Here is a 17224-nt window from a genome sequence, read left to right on the forward strand (position 1 = left end):
AAAGAAGGAAGGAAGATAAGGATGAGAAAAGATAGGTAGGAGGAAAGAAGGGAGACTGTTTAAAGCAGCGCAATCCAACTTGGCCACTTTCAACCTCTTGGCCACCTCAACTCCCAGAATCCGCCAGCCAGGATGGGCATTGAAGCCCACAGGTCTTCTGGGCGAGCCTTTCGCGGCTTTCAACTGCGCGCCCCGCCAAAGCCAAAGTCCCGAGCAGAGCTCCTCCCCTGTGGAAGGCGCGTGCACGCGCCCGCATGCATTAAAACCCAGACACCGGCCGGGCAGGGCTTCCCTTCCGGATTCCCTGCGCGTCCCCGCCGCCGCCGCCGCCGCCGCTGCTGAATTGCTGCTGACTCCCATCATGATTTTCTTGCTGGCTTTCTTTGCCAGCATCTTCCAGACAGGTGAGCAGGGAGGCAAGGGAAGGCGCCAGGTGGATGGATGTCTCATTAACCGCGGGTAACCATGGCGTGTTCTTCTGCTCTCCCTTGCCCCCCACCCCACCCCCAGGCTGGGTATCAAGGCTTCCAGACACCCCTTAGTCCTTTCTGGATCCGTCTCAGGGTGAGGATTGGGGGGGGGGTTCTTCCTCTCCCCACGTGCAAACGACCCGAACCCTCCTTCTGAGTCCAGAAAAACTGCAAGGGATTGGAAGCCTCTCCCCCCCCTTTTGCAAATGCAGTTGGTGCCTCTTCCAGGTTAATCTGGAATTAAAAGGGCGAGGCTGGGGCAAGATCACTATCAGACAAGGGGGAGTCACCTTTTCTCTTGGGCTGGGCAGGAAGGAGGGGCAATGATGAGGCTGCAGTTTATGGGAAGCCCTTGGGATGCTGGCCTTGAGCTAATGCTTAAAAACATCTTTATACACGTGCTAACAGTTTTCATCTTATTTATATCTCTATCTAAATATGTTGCCTTTTAGCCTTCATTTCCAAAGTCCTTTTTTTCTCTCTCCAACCATCGGTAAAAGACTTCCCAAATCGTATAATATTCCATTTGCTCTTTCTCCTTAGTTAGTATCTGTGTGATGAGAAGAATCGTGTTTAATGTTAATGCGATATCGATATAGAAGATATTAAGAAGGAAAATGGAGGGTTTTATTACGTTTAAATGCTCAATATATTATCATACTAAAATAATGTTAATATGAAAGTGAAAGATGTGGCAAAAGTGGAATAATGTTGCACAGAGATACGTGTAACCAGATAACACACTGCATAAGGAAAGATGGAATGTTTGTTATTGAAAAGTAATAAAACTCCTTATATTTAAAAAAATACATCTTTATATCGCTGCTGTGAACAAGCAGCTCTCCAACTCTTTGTCCACAGAGTTATCTTGAAGGGAAGATGCTGCCAACACACAAACTACTACAGGTAGTCTTCGATTTACAACCTAAAGAGAGTCTGGGAGGTTCCTTTTTAAGTGGTGCCATTGTTAAGCGAGAGTGTCGCGCAACTGCAACTTGCCACTTACTGCCGCCTTCTTCCCCCTGGGTTTTGCTTGTCAAAAGCCGGCTGGGAAGTTCATGAATGGCCTTGAAAAACAGCGCTTTAAAAAAAGTGGCCTCGATCCTCACAACCATCCCTTCGTCCCCACCGTCACGTGATTCGAATTCAGGGGCATGAGGCGGCATCCTGGCATCACGCGATTTGCAACCTTCCCGGCCGGTTGTCCCAAAGGTGTTTTTTTTTTTTTTCGAGAGAGAGAGGCAACTGGACTTTCTTGGCTTTTCTTGGAAGACGTTTCGCTTCTCATCCAAGAAGCTTCTTCGGTTCTGAGTGGATGTCCTTCCATTCCCCAACACCAGAGCTGAAGAAGCTTCTTGGGTGAGAAGCGAAACGTTTTCAAAAGAAAAAAACAAAAGTCCAGTTGCTTCTTGAAAAAAGCACAACCAGGACCTGGATGACTGAGGATTTCCATAGACATTCCCAGCTTTTTTTTGACAAGCAAAGTCAAGGAGGGGGAAGGGAGGGGAAAGCTGGATTCACTTAAAGAGGACATGATTCGTTTAACGACTGCAGTGAGTCACAACAACCATGGCAAGGAAAGATGGGAGAATCAGGCAGGACTCACTGAACCGCCGTCTTGCTTAGCAGTGGAAATTCTAGACCCCATTGTGGTTGTAAGCTGAAGACTGTTTATAATGAGAATGACTTGTTATCTGCTGTCCAAACGAATGATGGACATGTTACCAATAAAGGAGAATATCTGTAGCTCGGGGGTTGAAACGAGGGGTCCTTGGTGCTCTCTGAGCTTGTTTGTTTTCTTGCAGACGTCTCATGAACCAAACTAGGTAACATCATCAGTGTTGGAAGGAGTGAGGTTTGCTCTTGGTTCCTTGAACACACTCCTCTAGCACTGATGGTGTTACCTAGTTAGGGTAATGAAACGTCTGCAGGAAAACAACCAAGCTCAGAGGACACCAAGGACTCCCCAATTCTCTTCCTCCTCTCTGCAAACTCCACTCCCTTCTAGCACTGATGGTGTTACCTAGTTGGGTAATGAAACGCCTGCAAGGAAACAAGCAAGCTCAGAGAGCGCCAAGGCCCCTTCGTCAGATATTCCTCCGTCTTTGAAATCTTCATATCTTGCCAGGGCATAATGCCTGTTCCTTGTTTCCAGCTTTTACAGGGGTGAACGAACGCACTTTCCTTGCCATCAAGCCAGATGGGGTACAGAGACATCTGGTGGGCGAGATCATCCGGCGCTTTGAGAAGAAGGGCTTCAAGCTGGTGGCGATGAAGCTCATGCAGGTGAGAACAGCCGGTGGGTGAGTGGCCCCTCCCAGAGGAAATAAAAGAGGGAGCGACAGGGGAGTGGAGTTTGCAGGAGACAATCAGTTCGCTTCATTGGTTCGTGACTCTCCGAGACTCCTTGCCAAGTTTTGCAGAGATCGGCCTGGCAGCTCTCCAAAGCCAGAGAAGGTCTGTGACTGTAAATCCTCCCTTGAAAGACTTTGCTGGAAGTTAATGAGCAGAATTCACAGTCAATTAGTATTCACCTTACTTAGTATCCAGTGTTTTTACAAACATCTGTATTGATTGCACCTGATGTGTCTCCTGCTCAGGCTTCGGAAGAGTTGCTGAAAGAACATTACATCTCCCTCCGTGAGCGTCCTTTCTTCAACCGCTTGGTGAAATTCATGAGTTCGGGACCGATTGTAGCCATGGTGAGGAACATAGATAGGAGAGGCTAATAGCTGATAACTCGGGTATTTATTTATAGGAGGGGAAAATGTCCGCACCAAACATAATTACTAATGTTGGATTTTCCCCCTTACCAGAGGGAGCCCCCTTGTGGAATACTGTGAAGCCTTTACCATGGCAGAAGCCATTTTACAGCAGTACAGTAGAAGCCATTTTAAGGCACAACAGGCTGTATCTTAATAGAACACGCACCCCAAGGGGTGTTATGGGTATCTTACCACACACACACACACACACACACACACCACACAGTATTTGTTTCCAGAAGGTAAGTCATCTATGTACCAGGTTTGGTTGAAATTGCTCAAGGCGTTTCAGAGTTATGCTGGAACATACACACATATACACAACCATATATATATGGCTATGCGTGTGTATGTATGTATGTATGTGGATGGATGGATGGATGGATGGATAGTTAGATAGATTGATGGATGGATGGATGGATGGATGGATGGATAGATAGATAGATAGGATAAATAGAGATAGAATAGATGGATGGATGGATAGATAAATAGATAGATAGATAAATAGATAGGATAAATAGAGATAGAATAGATGGATGGATGGATAGATAAATAGATAGATAGATAGATGATAGATAGATAGATAGATAGATAGATAGATAGATAGATAGATAGATAGATAGATGATAGATAGATAGAGATAGATTAGATATAGATATAGATAGAGTTTCCTGAGGTCAGATTCTCCTTGCTGAGAGACAAGAGAAGCTCAAGGACTAAGGTAGTTTTCCAGACTCGGCCTGAGATGTTTATCAAGCCAAGGCAACATTGGCCAAGTGGGACTTTTGAGTGGCAAGAATGTTTCCTCCTCCATTTACAGAGGCCCAAAATCTTCTGATTTTGGGCCTCTGTAAATGGCAATATTTTGATCTGACATTTCTAGGGCAGCCTCAAAACAGCCTGAATTTAAAAAGCAGCACTGGAGTTCTTCATGAATATTTTGGTGCACATTTTGTGGAGGTTTTGTTGCGTCTTTCTTGGGCACTAACGTTTCCTTAGACTTAACTGGCTTTGAGAAGATGCCACAATCCTTCCTGCTAGTTGGCACAGAACTTACTTGTGTGCCTTCTCTACTTCATCGAGAGTTTTCCTGATTGATTTATTTTAAAAAGCAGGACTATTTACCAAAATTACATTATTCCTGCAAGAACTTTTGGGTCGCTGAAAGGGAGACGCGTCGAAGTTGTGGCTCTTGACTCTTCTCCTCCTTCCTTCCCTTTCCATAGGTCTGGCAAGGACAGGAGGTCGTCAAAACGGCGCGCACGATGATTGGCGAAACAAACCCAGCCGATTCCAAACCAGGAACCATCCGAGGAGATTTCTGTGTCGAAGTGGACAAGTGAGTTTGACAAGTCCTTAGTCCTCGACATACAACCCCAACTGAGCCCAAGATTCCTGTGCTAAGCGAGACGCTTGTTTAAGTTGAGTTTTGCCCCGTTTTATCTCACCTTTCTCGCCCTAGTTAAGTCAATCGTTGCAGTTGTTAAGTTAGGGACACGGTTGTGAATGAATCTGGCTTCCCCATTGGCTTGCCTTGTCAGAAGGTCGCAAAAGGGGGTCACGTATGACCCCAGGACACTGCGACCGTCATAAGTATGAGTCGGTTGCCAAGCGTCTGAATTTTGCTCAACCGACCGTGAGTATGCTGCAGCGGTAACTGTAAGTAAGTCTGAAAAACGGCCGTAAGCCACTTTTTTCAGTGTTGTTGTAACTTAAAACAGTTCACTAAATGAACTAAGTCGAGAACTGCTTGTAGTTTCCTTCTATTAACAGGGATCTAGACTGGAAGTCCCTAAGCAAGCCAGCTATTTAAAGGGATAAACAGCAGAGCCTGGTTCTTTCAAAGAAACTCTTGGCTTGATATTTATTAACAAACACTGCATTATTAGTGGTTGTAACACCGTGACCACCATCACCAGATAATATCAGAGCCTGCATACGTTTATCAAGTTTAGTAATAGCAATAGCCCTTAAGACTTTTATACCGCTTCACAGTGCTTTACAGCCCTCTCTAAGCGGTTTACACAGCCAGCCTCTTGCCCCCAACAATCTGGCTCCTCATTTTACCAACCTTGGAAGGATGGAAGGATGACTCAACCTTGAGCCGGTCAGGATCGAACTGCTGGTAGTGAGTTAGCCTGCAGTACTGCATTCTAACCTCTGTGAAGGGAGAGAGGGATAGATGGATGGATGGATGGATGGATGGAGGGAGGGAGGGAGGGAGGGAGGGAGGAAGGAAGGAAGGAAGGAAGGAAGGAAGGAAGGAAGGAAGGAAGGAAGGAAGGAAGGAAGGAAGGAAGGGCAATAGCAATGGAAATAGCACTTAGACTTATATATTGCTTTACAGTGCTTTACAGCTCTCTCTAAGCAGTTTTACAGAGTCAGCGTATTGACCCCAACAATCTGGGTCCTCACTTTACCAACCTCGGAAGGACGGAAGGCTGAGTCAACCTTGAACCAATCAGGATCGAACTGCAGGCAGCTGGAAGTCTGCAGAAGTAGCCTGCAGTAGTAATGCATTCTCACCACTTCGCCAACTGTGGCTCTTTGAATATCTCGCTTGGATATCATTCAGAGATAAAAATACTGTAGTTACAATTATAGAACCTGTGAATAAAAAGGGCTGTCCTGGTAGATTCCGCTTCCTCTTACACCACCGTTTCTTTCTCTGTAGGAACGTGATTCACGGCAGTGATTCGGTGGAGACTGCTCAGCGAGAAATTGCACTCTGGTTCCGTTCCGAGGAGCTGATCTGTTCTTCGAAAGATAGCAGAGAGCACTGGATTTATGAATAACCATTAAAAATAATGTCTTGGGGTTTTTTTCCCCCCAGACTTTCTCATCTGGGAATCTTCTGAATGTATTTGCATACTGACTCGCGTCAAAAATACAGCATTGGTTGAGAAAACCTGTTCCAGCTATCGAGTCTCATGTTAGAATAATATCTGTGAGCTACGAAAGCACAAATACGCTCCAGTCTTCCAATCAGATATTAATTCTTCAAATATCCCTCTTACATTATTAAGCTTTTTGCTCCCAATTTCTTATTTGGCTCGCTTCATTGCTTGAGCTGTCTGGACAAAGCTGGGGAAATGTTTCTTTAACCTTTCGTCTTAATTCTCCCCAAAATTCGCTCCAAGGTAAAAAGAGAGCAATGTGTAGCTTATGTTTGACTGCCAAGCAAGGAAAATAACTTGTTCCCAATTCACGGGAGGCAGAGGGAACAAAGCCTTATGATCAGTTTCTGGGAGGTGGTTTCTCCCCCCCCCCCCCCCAGTTTAAATGCTAAAGCTAATCTCATTCTCTTTAGGGGGCAAGAATGGTTGAAAAGGCAGAATTTCGGGCACTGTAGTGTGATTTTTCCACCTGCCTAAAGTTAGTTATTAATACTTCAGAATCAGCAGAATTCATTTTTAATATGCTAGGCTCCTGAGGTTGCAAAAAAATGTATAGAACAAGGAACAAATGAATGCCTGCTTAAAAGAGAGAGAGCTGCAAGATTTATAGATTTCTGTGCTATTAAGTTACCAACTGTAATGCTGGGACGAGACGCACAAGCTAATATTTGCAAATATTTTCCGAGGATATTTGTTTGTCTGTACAAGCTTATTGTTTTTAAACATTGCATTTTTGTTTTGTAAAATAAAACATGGGAAAGATACCCGTTTTCATTCCTCCTGTTTTCAGAGAGGTGGTGTAATTAGAGCTTGTGGTTGGCTGAATCTGGGTGAAGACAAAGAAGAGGAGGACTGCCACCTTGAGGGATTGCAAAACAAGGACTCCGGAAGCAAATATAGAGGAGTGAAAGTGGCAGTCGTACAGTGGAAGAGAACAGCAACAGCACTTAGACTTATACACCGCTTTACAGTGCTTTACAGCCCTCTAAGTAGTTTACAGAGTCAGCCTCTTGCCCCCAACCATCTGGGTCCTCATTTTACCCACCTCGGAAGGATGGAAGGATGAGTCAACCTTCAGCCTGGTGAGACTTGAACTGCAGCTAGCAGTCAGCAGAAGTAGCCTGCAGTCCTGCACTCTAACCACTGCGCTGGCTCCTATTTTTGCGTATTTGTAGCTCTGCATTGAAGCCCTCTGAGCTTGGTGGTTGACTTGCGGACATTTCATTACCCAAGTAGGTCACATCATCAGTGCCAGAAGGAAGTGGGGTTTGCTCTCTGTTTATATACAAGCGGCTTGCCTTGTCAGCCTTGTTGAGAGGAATTCCCCCCCCCCCCCCTAGCTCTTTGATTAGGCCGTTTACTATTTAAATGACTGGAGATCCTCCGTCATCCAGGTCAAGGCTGTCCCAAAGGTGCTTTTTCAGGAGGCAACTGGACTTTATGGGTTTTTCTTTTGAAGACATTTCGCTTTGCATCCAGGAAGCTTCTTCAGCTCTGACTGGACGGTGGGGGACGGAAGGATTTACGTGTATATACATGAAAGCTGTCTGCAAGGAATATAAATCCTTCCGTTCCCCACCATCCAGTCAGAGCTGAAGAAGCTTCTTGGATGAAAAGCGAAACGTCTTCAAAGAAAAACCAGCCCTTTAAAAAAGCACCTTTGGGACTGTTTGCTATTCACTTTGATTAGTTTACCAACTTTAACAGAAGACCTCCTTGCCAGCAGTCAACGCCCAGATAAACTGAGATTAAAACAAGGATTAAAACCAAACCAAAGATCAGTCAGTAATCAACACTGCAATGAAGAAACTACCAACTAGGACCAACAAGCAATAAACAGCAGCCTAACCAAGGAACTGCCAAGGAAAAACAATACCCTACCAACACAGACAGGGCAAGCCATCAGTACAGCACATAACAAAGAGAACAAACCCTACCCCCTTCTGGCACTGATGATGGTACCCAGTTGGGTCACGAGATGTCTGCCAGAAAACAACTCACCTTAGGCAGGGCTGGGATCATGGATGAAACCTACTTACCTTTGCTACTGGTTTAAAAATGTGAGCGCGTGCACACATGCGCTCAGTTCACTTGCACGCACCACCTCCACGCATGCGCGCAAACGAACGTGACGTCCTGGAGGGTGGGGGGAGCCTGCTACTGAGCACGTCTGAAAGATAAATAGAACAGCGGGGGGGGGGATCTGTGCCACGCAATTTAGATTACCTAAAAAGCAGGAAACCCTGCTTTCTAGCTAATATAAATCGCGCGTCACAGCTGATCGTCGGAAAGTTCGCCCGAACCAGCAGCATTTTTTCTGCTACCGGTTCGGGCGAATTGGTAGCTTTTTTTAAATTACTGGTTCAGGCGAACCTGTCCGAACCGGTAGCATTTCACCCCTGGGTGGGATCCTACCGGTTTAACAAACGGTTCACTGCTGTGTGTGCGCGCGTGCAATTTACAGAAAACACCTTCGGCATTACTGCTGGCGAGGAAAACGGCAGAGCGGCAATCCACTCTGCCGTGCCGATCAATGGGGCTTCGGAAAAGGAAATACAGGGGATTATACCGCAGGGTCAGGTGGGCTGGCCCACTTCAAACTCAGAGCGAACCGGTTCGCTCCCAGATGATAGTCGGAGCTATCGGTTCGCTCAAACAGGTAGAATCCCGCCCCTGACCTTAGAGAGCATTCAGGACTCCACGATATCTCCCAGCCTCTTAGAACGCTAAATGCACCCTTGACGACGTCACTTTTTTCCACCGCTGTGTATTCCAGTAAGAGACGGAGGCCTCCGTCCTTGGCAGTTGCATGTGGGAAGATGCTTCCATCTTTTTCAGGGGGTTCAGCAATGCTCTCAGACCCGTGACGGTAATACATTTTTATTACATACAGAACAGATATGATTTTTCAGTTTGTTTGGTAGCACGGAAGGGAGAAAGCACGGGAAGAGGTTGGTTTCCATATAGCCGTCTCTTTACATCTTCAAACAAAACAGCAGAGTTTACAGCCTCAAGACACATCTTTTGTTTAAAAAAAAAATCCTTTTATAACGTACAAGTCAACTTTACATACATCACAGTGGAATCGCAGCAGGAAAGGTCTCTCTGTGAGGCCCCTGAAGTCAGCGTTTCTCCAGGCTGGCTGACCGCCCCCCTAAAAAAAGGAGTACATTCTTTTTTTGGGGGTGCTGTTTCCTTCACTGTCTCCTCCACGCCATTCACACGCGTGTGCTTCTTTTTCAACCTGCTCCCAACTGCAAAAGGGCTAGGGAGCAGATGATGCAGCCGACAAGCAAGGTTAGGACGAGTAAAAATGCCAGAAAAACGAGATAGGCTGGAGGCTTCATCAAACTTTAAAAACAAAGAAAGACACAAAACTCGGTTTCAAATGTATGTAAGGACAGGATATGCTCTCGTGCCTTTGCTACTTGTTTCTGCTTATTTTTATTTTTCCTTTGCAGAGTTTCTTAACTTCGGCCACTTTTAAGAAGTGTCGGCCTCAACTCCCAGAATTCTCCATGATTTGATTTCTTAAAGTAGCCGAGAAACGTTCTTGTAGGGTGCCCAGCCTAAGCGCGCACTCTCTGTCTTTATACATGTTTGTTTATTCATTCTCCCCTTGGGAAAATGCAGTGCTCGGTAGCTTTACCAAGAAGCAAATCCCATCGAACTAAGAACAGCTGGCTTTCTTTCTGAGACATGAATAGCACAGCGGCTTCAACCACCCATTTGTTTTTTTCTCACGGAGCCAATTTTGTTGCCTGGATGGGTTTGTATCAACCTCCCTCGACTTGCTACCCCTTTGTGTTAGAAGGACAACTTGTGAATTCCCTTTCGGCCGGGTGGATTTAGAGTTTTGGGGAAAGGTAGTCCTGATACCTCTAGGTAGGTGGCAGCACCTGGTGATCTCCAAAAGCCAAGCAGGTCAGGAGACCACCAACTAACCCCCAGGGTTATAGGCCAGACTGGGTAGTTGAAAGAAGGGCAAGAAGAAGCCAACGCAGATGTGTTGATGAAGACCCTAGAACAGGGGGCAGCAACCAGAGCCGCATGTGGCTCTTTCATCTCTCTGCTGTGGCTCCCCGTCGCCGGTCAGCTCCACAATTGATAGGGCTTTCGGTTAGGACAGAAAAAGGACGCCGCGCTAGGAGGAGACTCTATGGTGGGTGGAAAGCAGACTTACAGTCGGCTTAAGAATTGAATGGAGGGCTTCCAGTTAGGACCTTTATGGCTCTTTGAGTGTTTAACCCTGCCCTAGAAGCTGGCTTTAACTCACTGGGGGAATTGCCTTTATAGACCCAGCTGGAAGGCAGCCAGCTGAGAAAGGCTAGAAGGGGATACTAAGACCATCTGGGATGGTCCTGGGATCTGAAGTTCATCAGCCTTTGAACCACCTCCAAACACTGTTATCTTTATAGAAGGTAAATTTCATCACCTTAGCAGCTTCTCATCAGACTCTAACACTGTCCTCATCTGCCTCAGATTTCTTTTGCTACTTCTACAAGTCCTAGTCTAAGAAGGAAGGCCTTCTGAACCTCCAGCTGTCCTCCACTTTCCCTCTTCCCTACTTCCTTCTCCCGGACAATTGCCTCTCTCTCTCTCTCTGCAGATTCCACTCCTACATCCTCTGACCCATTTGTCTTCCATGTTTGCTTGAATTCTCTTAGTTTCTACCCTGACTCTTCTTTTTCCGAGACAGATAACCTGAAAGATTTGGTGACCTACATTCCTGCAGCTCCCAGCAGACCACCCCAGATATATCAAAAGTGGCTTCACCCTCCCAAAATATCCATCCAACTCAGATCTGGAATACGGCAATATTTCAAGGAGGAAGAAGGTTCAGATTTTTCTGGCTTGCTGTAAGCAAGATCCCAAACACTCATCTGGTAAACCCTTATTATCTTTACTGCATCTCTATCCTTCTGCGCCTTCAAAGAGCCCCAGAACGGTTTCCAGACGGGTGCCTAGACCGCGGTGAACCCACAGGTGCCCAATTAAAATAAATTTAGTCATCCTGTGCCCAGAGCCCATAATTCTTGATACAAATGCCAACTGCTGACAAGTGGCTCTTATTCCCCAAACATACCTGCAAACTTTCCTGGTACAGATTTTAAGATACTTTAGCCAAGTTCAGATCGCTTCCAATATTCGTGCCTGGACCTCACAGAATAATTGTGAAAGGAGAAAGGAAAGGGATATTGGTTCCTCTCAAAAACACCTCGCTCATACTGGCTTGGAGACCAATCCAACTGTCGACACAGTTTCCATGGTGGCAAAGGGAGTTAAGCCAGTTAAGCAGTTCATAGGTACTTTTCTCCATGCAGGTAGGAAGGAAGGAAGGAAGGAAGGAAGGAAGGAAGGAAGGAAGGAAGGAAGAGAAGGAGGGAGCTGCCTTGGAAAAGTGGTCCAGTCCTTCTGAGCCAAGGGTGTGTGGTCTTCCTTTGTGTTTTGACTTCTGATGCAACAGACTTCATCTCAAAATTCCCTCCTGCCGGAAAGTCAACGGTAACCCAGCCAGTCTAAAAAGTCCCACCAACTCAAGACCATCAACCTGGAGAGAGAGGGAGCCACTGATATGGCACAGGAATGGTTGTAGTTATCTGGGATCGGACAGGCCAGCGGTAGGAATTATGCAAAAGTTCTGTATGTACATATTGGCATTCGGGAAGTGGGTGTCAGTAGAAGGAAGAAAATTATACTGGCAGGAGGAGGAAGAGAGGCTCATTCCGGGATATAGGACACCTGCCAGACGATGATGTGGCTTCGTTCAGCCTTGGAGAGGATTGGCTTCACCTGGACAACGTCGCCGGTGTTTTCTTCGGTCTCGTCATCTTCTCCGTCTCCTTCAGAAGGAAGAAGAGCAAAAGAATAGAGTGGGGTGGAGGTGTCAAACTCGATTTCATTGAGGGCCGCATCAGGGTTGTGGCTGACCTCTGGGGGACTGGGGTGGGCGTGGTGGGCATGGCCAGCTTGACGTCACTCATGTCAGGGGCACCTGTGGTGGCCCAAGTGCTCTGCCAGCAAAAATGGGCTCCCAACTCCGGGGAAAGGATACTGCAAAATCCCCATTCCCTCCCCACTCCAGAGGAAGAATACTGTAAAATGTCCATTCCCTCTCCACTCCAGGGGAAGGATACTGCAAAATCCCCATTCCCTCCCCACTCCAGGGAAAGGATACTGCAAAATCCCCATTCCCTCCCCACTCCAGGGAAAGGATACTGCAAAATCCCCATTCCCTCCTCACTCCAGGGAAAGGATACTGCAAAATCCCCATTCCCTCCCCACTCCAGGGAAAGGATACTGCAAAATCCCCATTCCCTCCTCACTCCAGGGAAAGGATACTGCAAAATCCCCATTCCCTCCCCACTCCAGGGAAAGGATACTGCAAAATCCCCATTCCCTCCCCACTCCAGGGAAAGGACACTGCAAAATCCCCATTCCCTCCCCACTCCGGGGAAAGGATACTGCAAAATCCCCATTCCCTCCTCACTCCAGGGAAAGGATACTGCAAAATCCTGATTCCCTCCCCACTAGCCTGCTTTACAGCTCCGTTCTCCTGTGCAGGGCAACAGAAAAAGACCAAGCCGATCAGCTGGGAGGAAGCAATAGACCGGCCATCAGCTGGGACTCGGAGGCTGGGACGCAGCGAATAGATCAGGGGTGGGGCCAGTCATAGGTGGTATTTGCCGGTTCTCTGAACTACTCAAAATTTCTGCTACGGGTTCACCAGAACCGGTCAAACCCAGCTGAATACCACCTCTGGTCATTATCCTCAGCTGTGGCAATAGAGAAGAATGCGCTGCGAAACTCACCAATCCGGAAGTCTATGTATCCTTCACCCCCACTTAACACGAGGACGTTTTTCAGCTTCTGTCCTTCCTCCTCAACGGTATCTGTGCTGGGGTTCTCTGAAGGACTATCCAGGACACTCCCATTCAATGTGGCAAGGACATTCCCTAGAAGGACGTAGAGCTAATTAGCAGAAGCTCCACCCCAACCTTTTGAGAAGCGGACAAGACTTTGGAAGAGCAGCTTGAGGCAAAATGAATCAGGATTGGCATGGAAGTGGTAAGGTTTCTCCCCCCCCCCTTCGCACATATGTGCTAGCCATTCCCGACTCTAGGGGGAGGTGCTCATCTCTGTTTCAAAGCCAAAGAGCCAGCGCTGTCCGAAGATGCCTCTGTGGTCATGTGGTCGGTATGACTAAAAGCTGAAGGCACACAGAACGTTGTTCCCTTCCCACCAAAGATGGTACCTATTTTTCTACTTGCATTTTTTACGTGCTTTCGAACTGCTAGGTTGGCAGAAGCTGGGACAAGTAATGGGAGCTCACTCCGTTACGCGGCGCTAGGGATTTGAACCATCAAACTACCAACCTTTCTGATGGACAAGCTCAGTGTCTAAGCCACTGAGCCACCACGTCCCTTAGTGTCATGAATACAGTGATTCAAACCTAGTGGTAAATACAGCGTTTATAACTTGTTTTGTTCCTTTTTTTTGTTGCAATCAATATTTATTTAGTCAACGGTCAGAAAAATTTAGAAGGATAAAACAAAGAGAGTGAAGCAAATAAATGCAATAATATACTAACAGCTAGCAAAATAATTCACACAATATAACATTCCCTTCTCTATTACTATGTTAATGCAGTTGTTACCCAAGTGATACATCTAAAACGTTAATGTGTAAAATGAAAACAAAAACTATTTGTTTCTCAGCATTTTGGCTAAGATCAAGTGCAGTATCTGGTCCCTTTTTTGCAGAACACTTATGTCGAGTTCACAAATTACCAGAATTCTATGTATTAGCCTTTCAGATGGAGAGAGTAGAGTAGGGTAGAGTAGGGTAGAGTAGGGTAGAAGAGAAGAGTTGGAAGGGGCCTTGGAGGTCTTCTAGTCCAACCCTCTGCTTAGGCAAGAAACCCTACACCACTTCAGACAAATGGTTATCCAATCTCTTGTTAAAAACTTCCAGTGTTGGGGCATTCACAACTTCTGGAGTCAAGTCGTTCCACTGATTTAACTGTTCTAACTGTCAGGAAATGTCTCCTCACTTCTAAGTTGCTTTTCTCCTTGATTCCACCCATTGCTTCTTGTTTTATCCTCAGGCGCTTTGGAGAATAGTGACTTTCAAGAAAGCGACTAATATTTTGGACCTGTATAAATGGAACACAAACTGCTTGGGGAAAGTTGGTGTTTAAGTTAGTCAAAGAAAGACGGAGAGATGCACTACTGACCAGGTACGGAGACAAAGAACTTGACCGCATCGCGGTGTCCATGGAAACAGAGTTGGGCTTGCGCCATAGAACAATAGGGGATAAAGCTACTAGTGGACTTGTCATTGCTGTCATCTCCACCGTAGACATGGATGACACCTCCAGGGCGGCTCCCCTCTCCAGATGTTGGCGATGTCTTGTTGGCTGAAACCAAAGGAAGAGAAAGGGAAGTCAACAAGCGAGGTGGAAGAAGAGGGATGGTTTCTCCCCATTGCAGGTATTAAAACTGATTCATTCATAACTTCCTTTCACAGGGCATCTGGGAAATGTTATGGAATAATCTCCAGGGGTGGGATTCAGCCGGTTCGGGCGAATCGGGAACTCCGACGATCTGCTGAGTGAACCGGTTCATTCCGAGGATCGGATTGGCCCGCCTGCTTGCCCTTGCACTTATCTATATCCTCTCAGCTGATTATCATGTCAGCTATGTTACTCCCATGAAGTAACATGGAAGGTAAGTTTTGGTGAAACTGTACACATGCGTGCAGCACGCAGCGCACATCAGGTGCATGTGTGAGCAAAGCGTGCACGCTAACACGCAATCACCGAACCGGTTGTTAAACTGGCAGGATTTCACCACCGATAATCTCCTAATCTTGTGCTTTCAGGCAGTGTGGACTATAATTATCCCCAATCGTGTCATCCACTATTCATCCCGCTATTTCACCTGTTCCATTCCCCGGCAATTTCTTAATGGAAGGGGAGGGGGAATGAATAAATGGCCCAAAGGAGAGTAGTCAGAAGGTGAATCAAGGGACAGAAAAATGAGTGGAATGCTTAAATAGCCAAATCTAGGAATCCGTTGTTGGTTTAGTACAGGGGGTCTCCAAAGATGGCCCCTTTAAGACTTGTGGACTTCAACTCCCAGAATTCCCCCAGCCGGCCATGGTGGCTGGGGAATTCTGGGAGTTCACAAGTCTTAAAGTGGCGAACTTTGGAGACCCCTGGTTTAGTACTTACCCCTGAGCCCAAGAAGTTGACCTCGGTGAAGGACTACAGCTAAGGCAGAGGAGACAGCAAGGAGAGAGAAAAAGAAGAGATTGTGGGGAGAGAAAAAGGAAAAAAAAACGGTTATTGAGAGAATAGCTAAAAGAGAATCTCAGCAGAAACACGTGTCGTTTTAATGGAAATCATTTCTTTCTTCACAGACGGAATAGGTAACAGATTAACAGAGTTGGAAGGGACCTTGTAGGTCATCTAGTCCAACCCCCCACAGCAGACCCTACACGATTGTTGACAGATGGCAGGCCGGTCTCTCCTTGAAAGCTTCCAGTGATGAAAAGCATTTGAGAAAATTCTGACGTTTCTTCATACAAGAGAGGAAATGATTGAAAACATGCAAAAGTCAACCACTTACTCTCGGTCAAAGGGATAGAAATGACCACTCCGTTGCCCGTGCCGACCCACAGGCGGTTGCCAGCGATGAGTAAAGCTGTGATTCGCACAAAGGAGAAACCCAATTTTCCAGTCCCTGAATAGGAGAGCAATATGTCATCGGTTGGTATCGTCCAAGCAACACCAAAAGAACAAGAAAGATCTGTAAACATTAGCTAGCTACTATAGGAGAGGACCAGGCTGAGCTGGAAGGCAGGGTTAAACATGTCATTAGCTTGGAATCCTTACACAGCCACATGAGACCTATGTTCAGTTCTAGTGCTAATTTGTTTATCTAGTGCTAATTTGTTTTGGCCATCAGTAGGTCAGATTTTTGTGTAGATGTAGGATGGAATAAACTTTTAACGCTTTAAACTCATCTCTTATTCTGGCTTACTTGGGCCTGACAGCTATTCAAGCAAGCTCGCTGGGGACTTCAAGGCAGTGGTGGGATTCAAAAAATTTTCCCTACCGGTTCTGTGGGCGTGGCTTGGTGGGCATGGCTTGGTGGTCAGGTGACCAGCCGGCAACAAGCAGGCACCTCACAGAGAGCTCAAAAACCAACGATCACACTTTACACAAAAACAACACAAAAGCTACACAACTGACTCACACACCATGCAAAAGCAGCTGGACTTCACACACACAAAAAGGTTCCCACGATCGTGCGGCACAGCTGATTGTCACAGCTGATCGTCGGAACCTCTTTTTAAACTTTTTTTTAGCATTTTCCCCAAAACCGGTAGTAAAAAAAAATGCTACCGGTTCGGACCGGTTGGCCCGAACCAGTAGCAAAAATGCTACTGGTTTACTCTAGCACTTTAAATGCTTTAAAATGTTTTTTTAAAAGTTCCAACGATCAGCTGTGCAACAATCAGCTGTGCCACGTGATTGGTGAAACTTTTTTTTTTTTTACATTTTAAAACATTTAAAGTGCTAGAGTGAACCCGTAGCATTTTTGCTACCGGTTCTGGCAAACCGGCCCGAACCGGTAGCAATTCACCCCTGCTTCAAGGCCCATAGGAGGACACTATTGTGAGAGGCAGTGCTAGGCACACGGAGCAGCAAGGAAAAAGAACTAAAAGGCTTCCAATGCCATTTCATTTTACCTAACATTTTGCTGACGTAGGGCTCGATATCCACATCCTGAAGATGTTGATGAGTGTGGGCATGATAGAGCCGTAGAGTGGAGTCTAGACGGATGGAAACCCAAACTCCATCTCCAATCCAGGCCAGCTGCCGGATCTGGCTCTCCCGGCGAGGATGGGCATCGAAGGACTTCTGGAAAAGCATCAAGGAAGGAAGCTTTGATTTTATGACAGTTACAAACCTAACTTTCTTTGGTTTCCTGTGTGTCCACTAGCACATCGCAACCTCAAATATCAGCCGGAATATTCTAAAATGATAGCTTTCCCAATAATGATCTCAGTTGCTTTGCTTAAA

At 46.3% G+C, this 17224-nt stretch overlaps 2 protein-coding genes across 2 annotated transcripts in view; one reads left to right on the forward strand and one right to left on the reverse strand.

Moving 5' to 3' along the window:
* Nucleotides 1-233: 233 nt before the first annotated feature.
* NME3 (NME/NM23 nucleoside diphosphate kinase 3) lies at nucleotides 234-6896 on the forward strand. Its single transcript, XM_081966046.1, has 5 exons — nucleotides 234-404; nucleotides 2626-2756; nucleotides 3071-3172; nucleotides 4462-4574; nucleotides 5910-6896. The coding sequence occupies exons 1-5, from the start codon at nucleotides 362-364 to the stop codon at nucleotides 6028-6030; spliced, it is 510 nt and encodes a 169-aa protein (XP_081822172.1). The 5' UTR covers nucleotides 234-361; the 3' UTR covers nucleotides 6031-6896.
* A 2100-nt stretch (nucleotides 6897-8996) lies between these two features.
* MAPK8IP3 (mitogen-activated protein kinase 8 interacting protein 3) overlaps nucleotides 8997-17224 on the reverse strand; it is a 68381-nt gene continuing 60153 nt past the window's right edge. The window contains exons 27-32 of the mRNA XM_081965961.1: nucleotides 16891-17062; nucleotides 15765-15878; nucleotides 15368-15406; nucleotides 14369-14551; nucleotides 12945-13088; nucleotides 8997-11975 (exon numbers count right to left, since the gene is read on the reverse strand). Coding sequence (XP_081822087.1) covers nucleotides 11854-11975; nucleotides 12945-13088; nucleotides 14369-14551; nucleotides 15368-15406; nucleotides 15765-15878; nucleotides 16891-17062 — 774 coding nt within the window. The 3' untranslated portion in view covers nucleotides 8997-11853. The remainder of the gene's footprint in view (nucleotides 11976-12944; nucleotides 13089-14368; nucleotides 14552-15367; nucleotides 15407-15764; nucleotides 15879-16890; nucleotides 17063-17224) is intronic.

Source organism: Natrix helvetica (genome assembly GCF_964273705.1).
Source record: "Natrix helvetica genome assembly, chromosome: 13".
Classification (NCBI taxonomy): Eukaryota; Metazoa; Chordata; class Lepidosauria; order Squamata; family Natricidae; genus Natrix; species Natrix helvetica.

Coding starts and splice junctions, on each gene's coding strand:
- NME3 (XM_081966046.1), top strand. CDS start 362: ATGATTTTCTTGCTGGCTTTCTTTGCCAGCATCTTCCAGACAG. Junction 405..2,625: donor TGCCAGCATCTTCCAGACAG/GTGAGCAGGGAG, acceptor CCTTGTTTCCAG/CTTTTACAGGGGTGAACGAA. Junction 4,575..5,909: donor TTCTGTGTCGAAGTGGACAA/GTGAGTTTGACA, acceptor CTTTCTCTGTAG/GAACGTGATTCACGGCAGTG.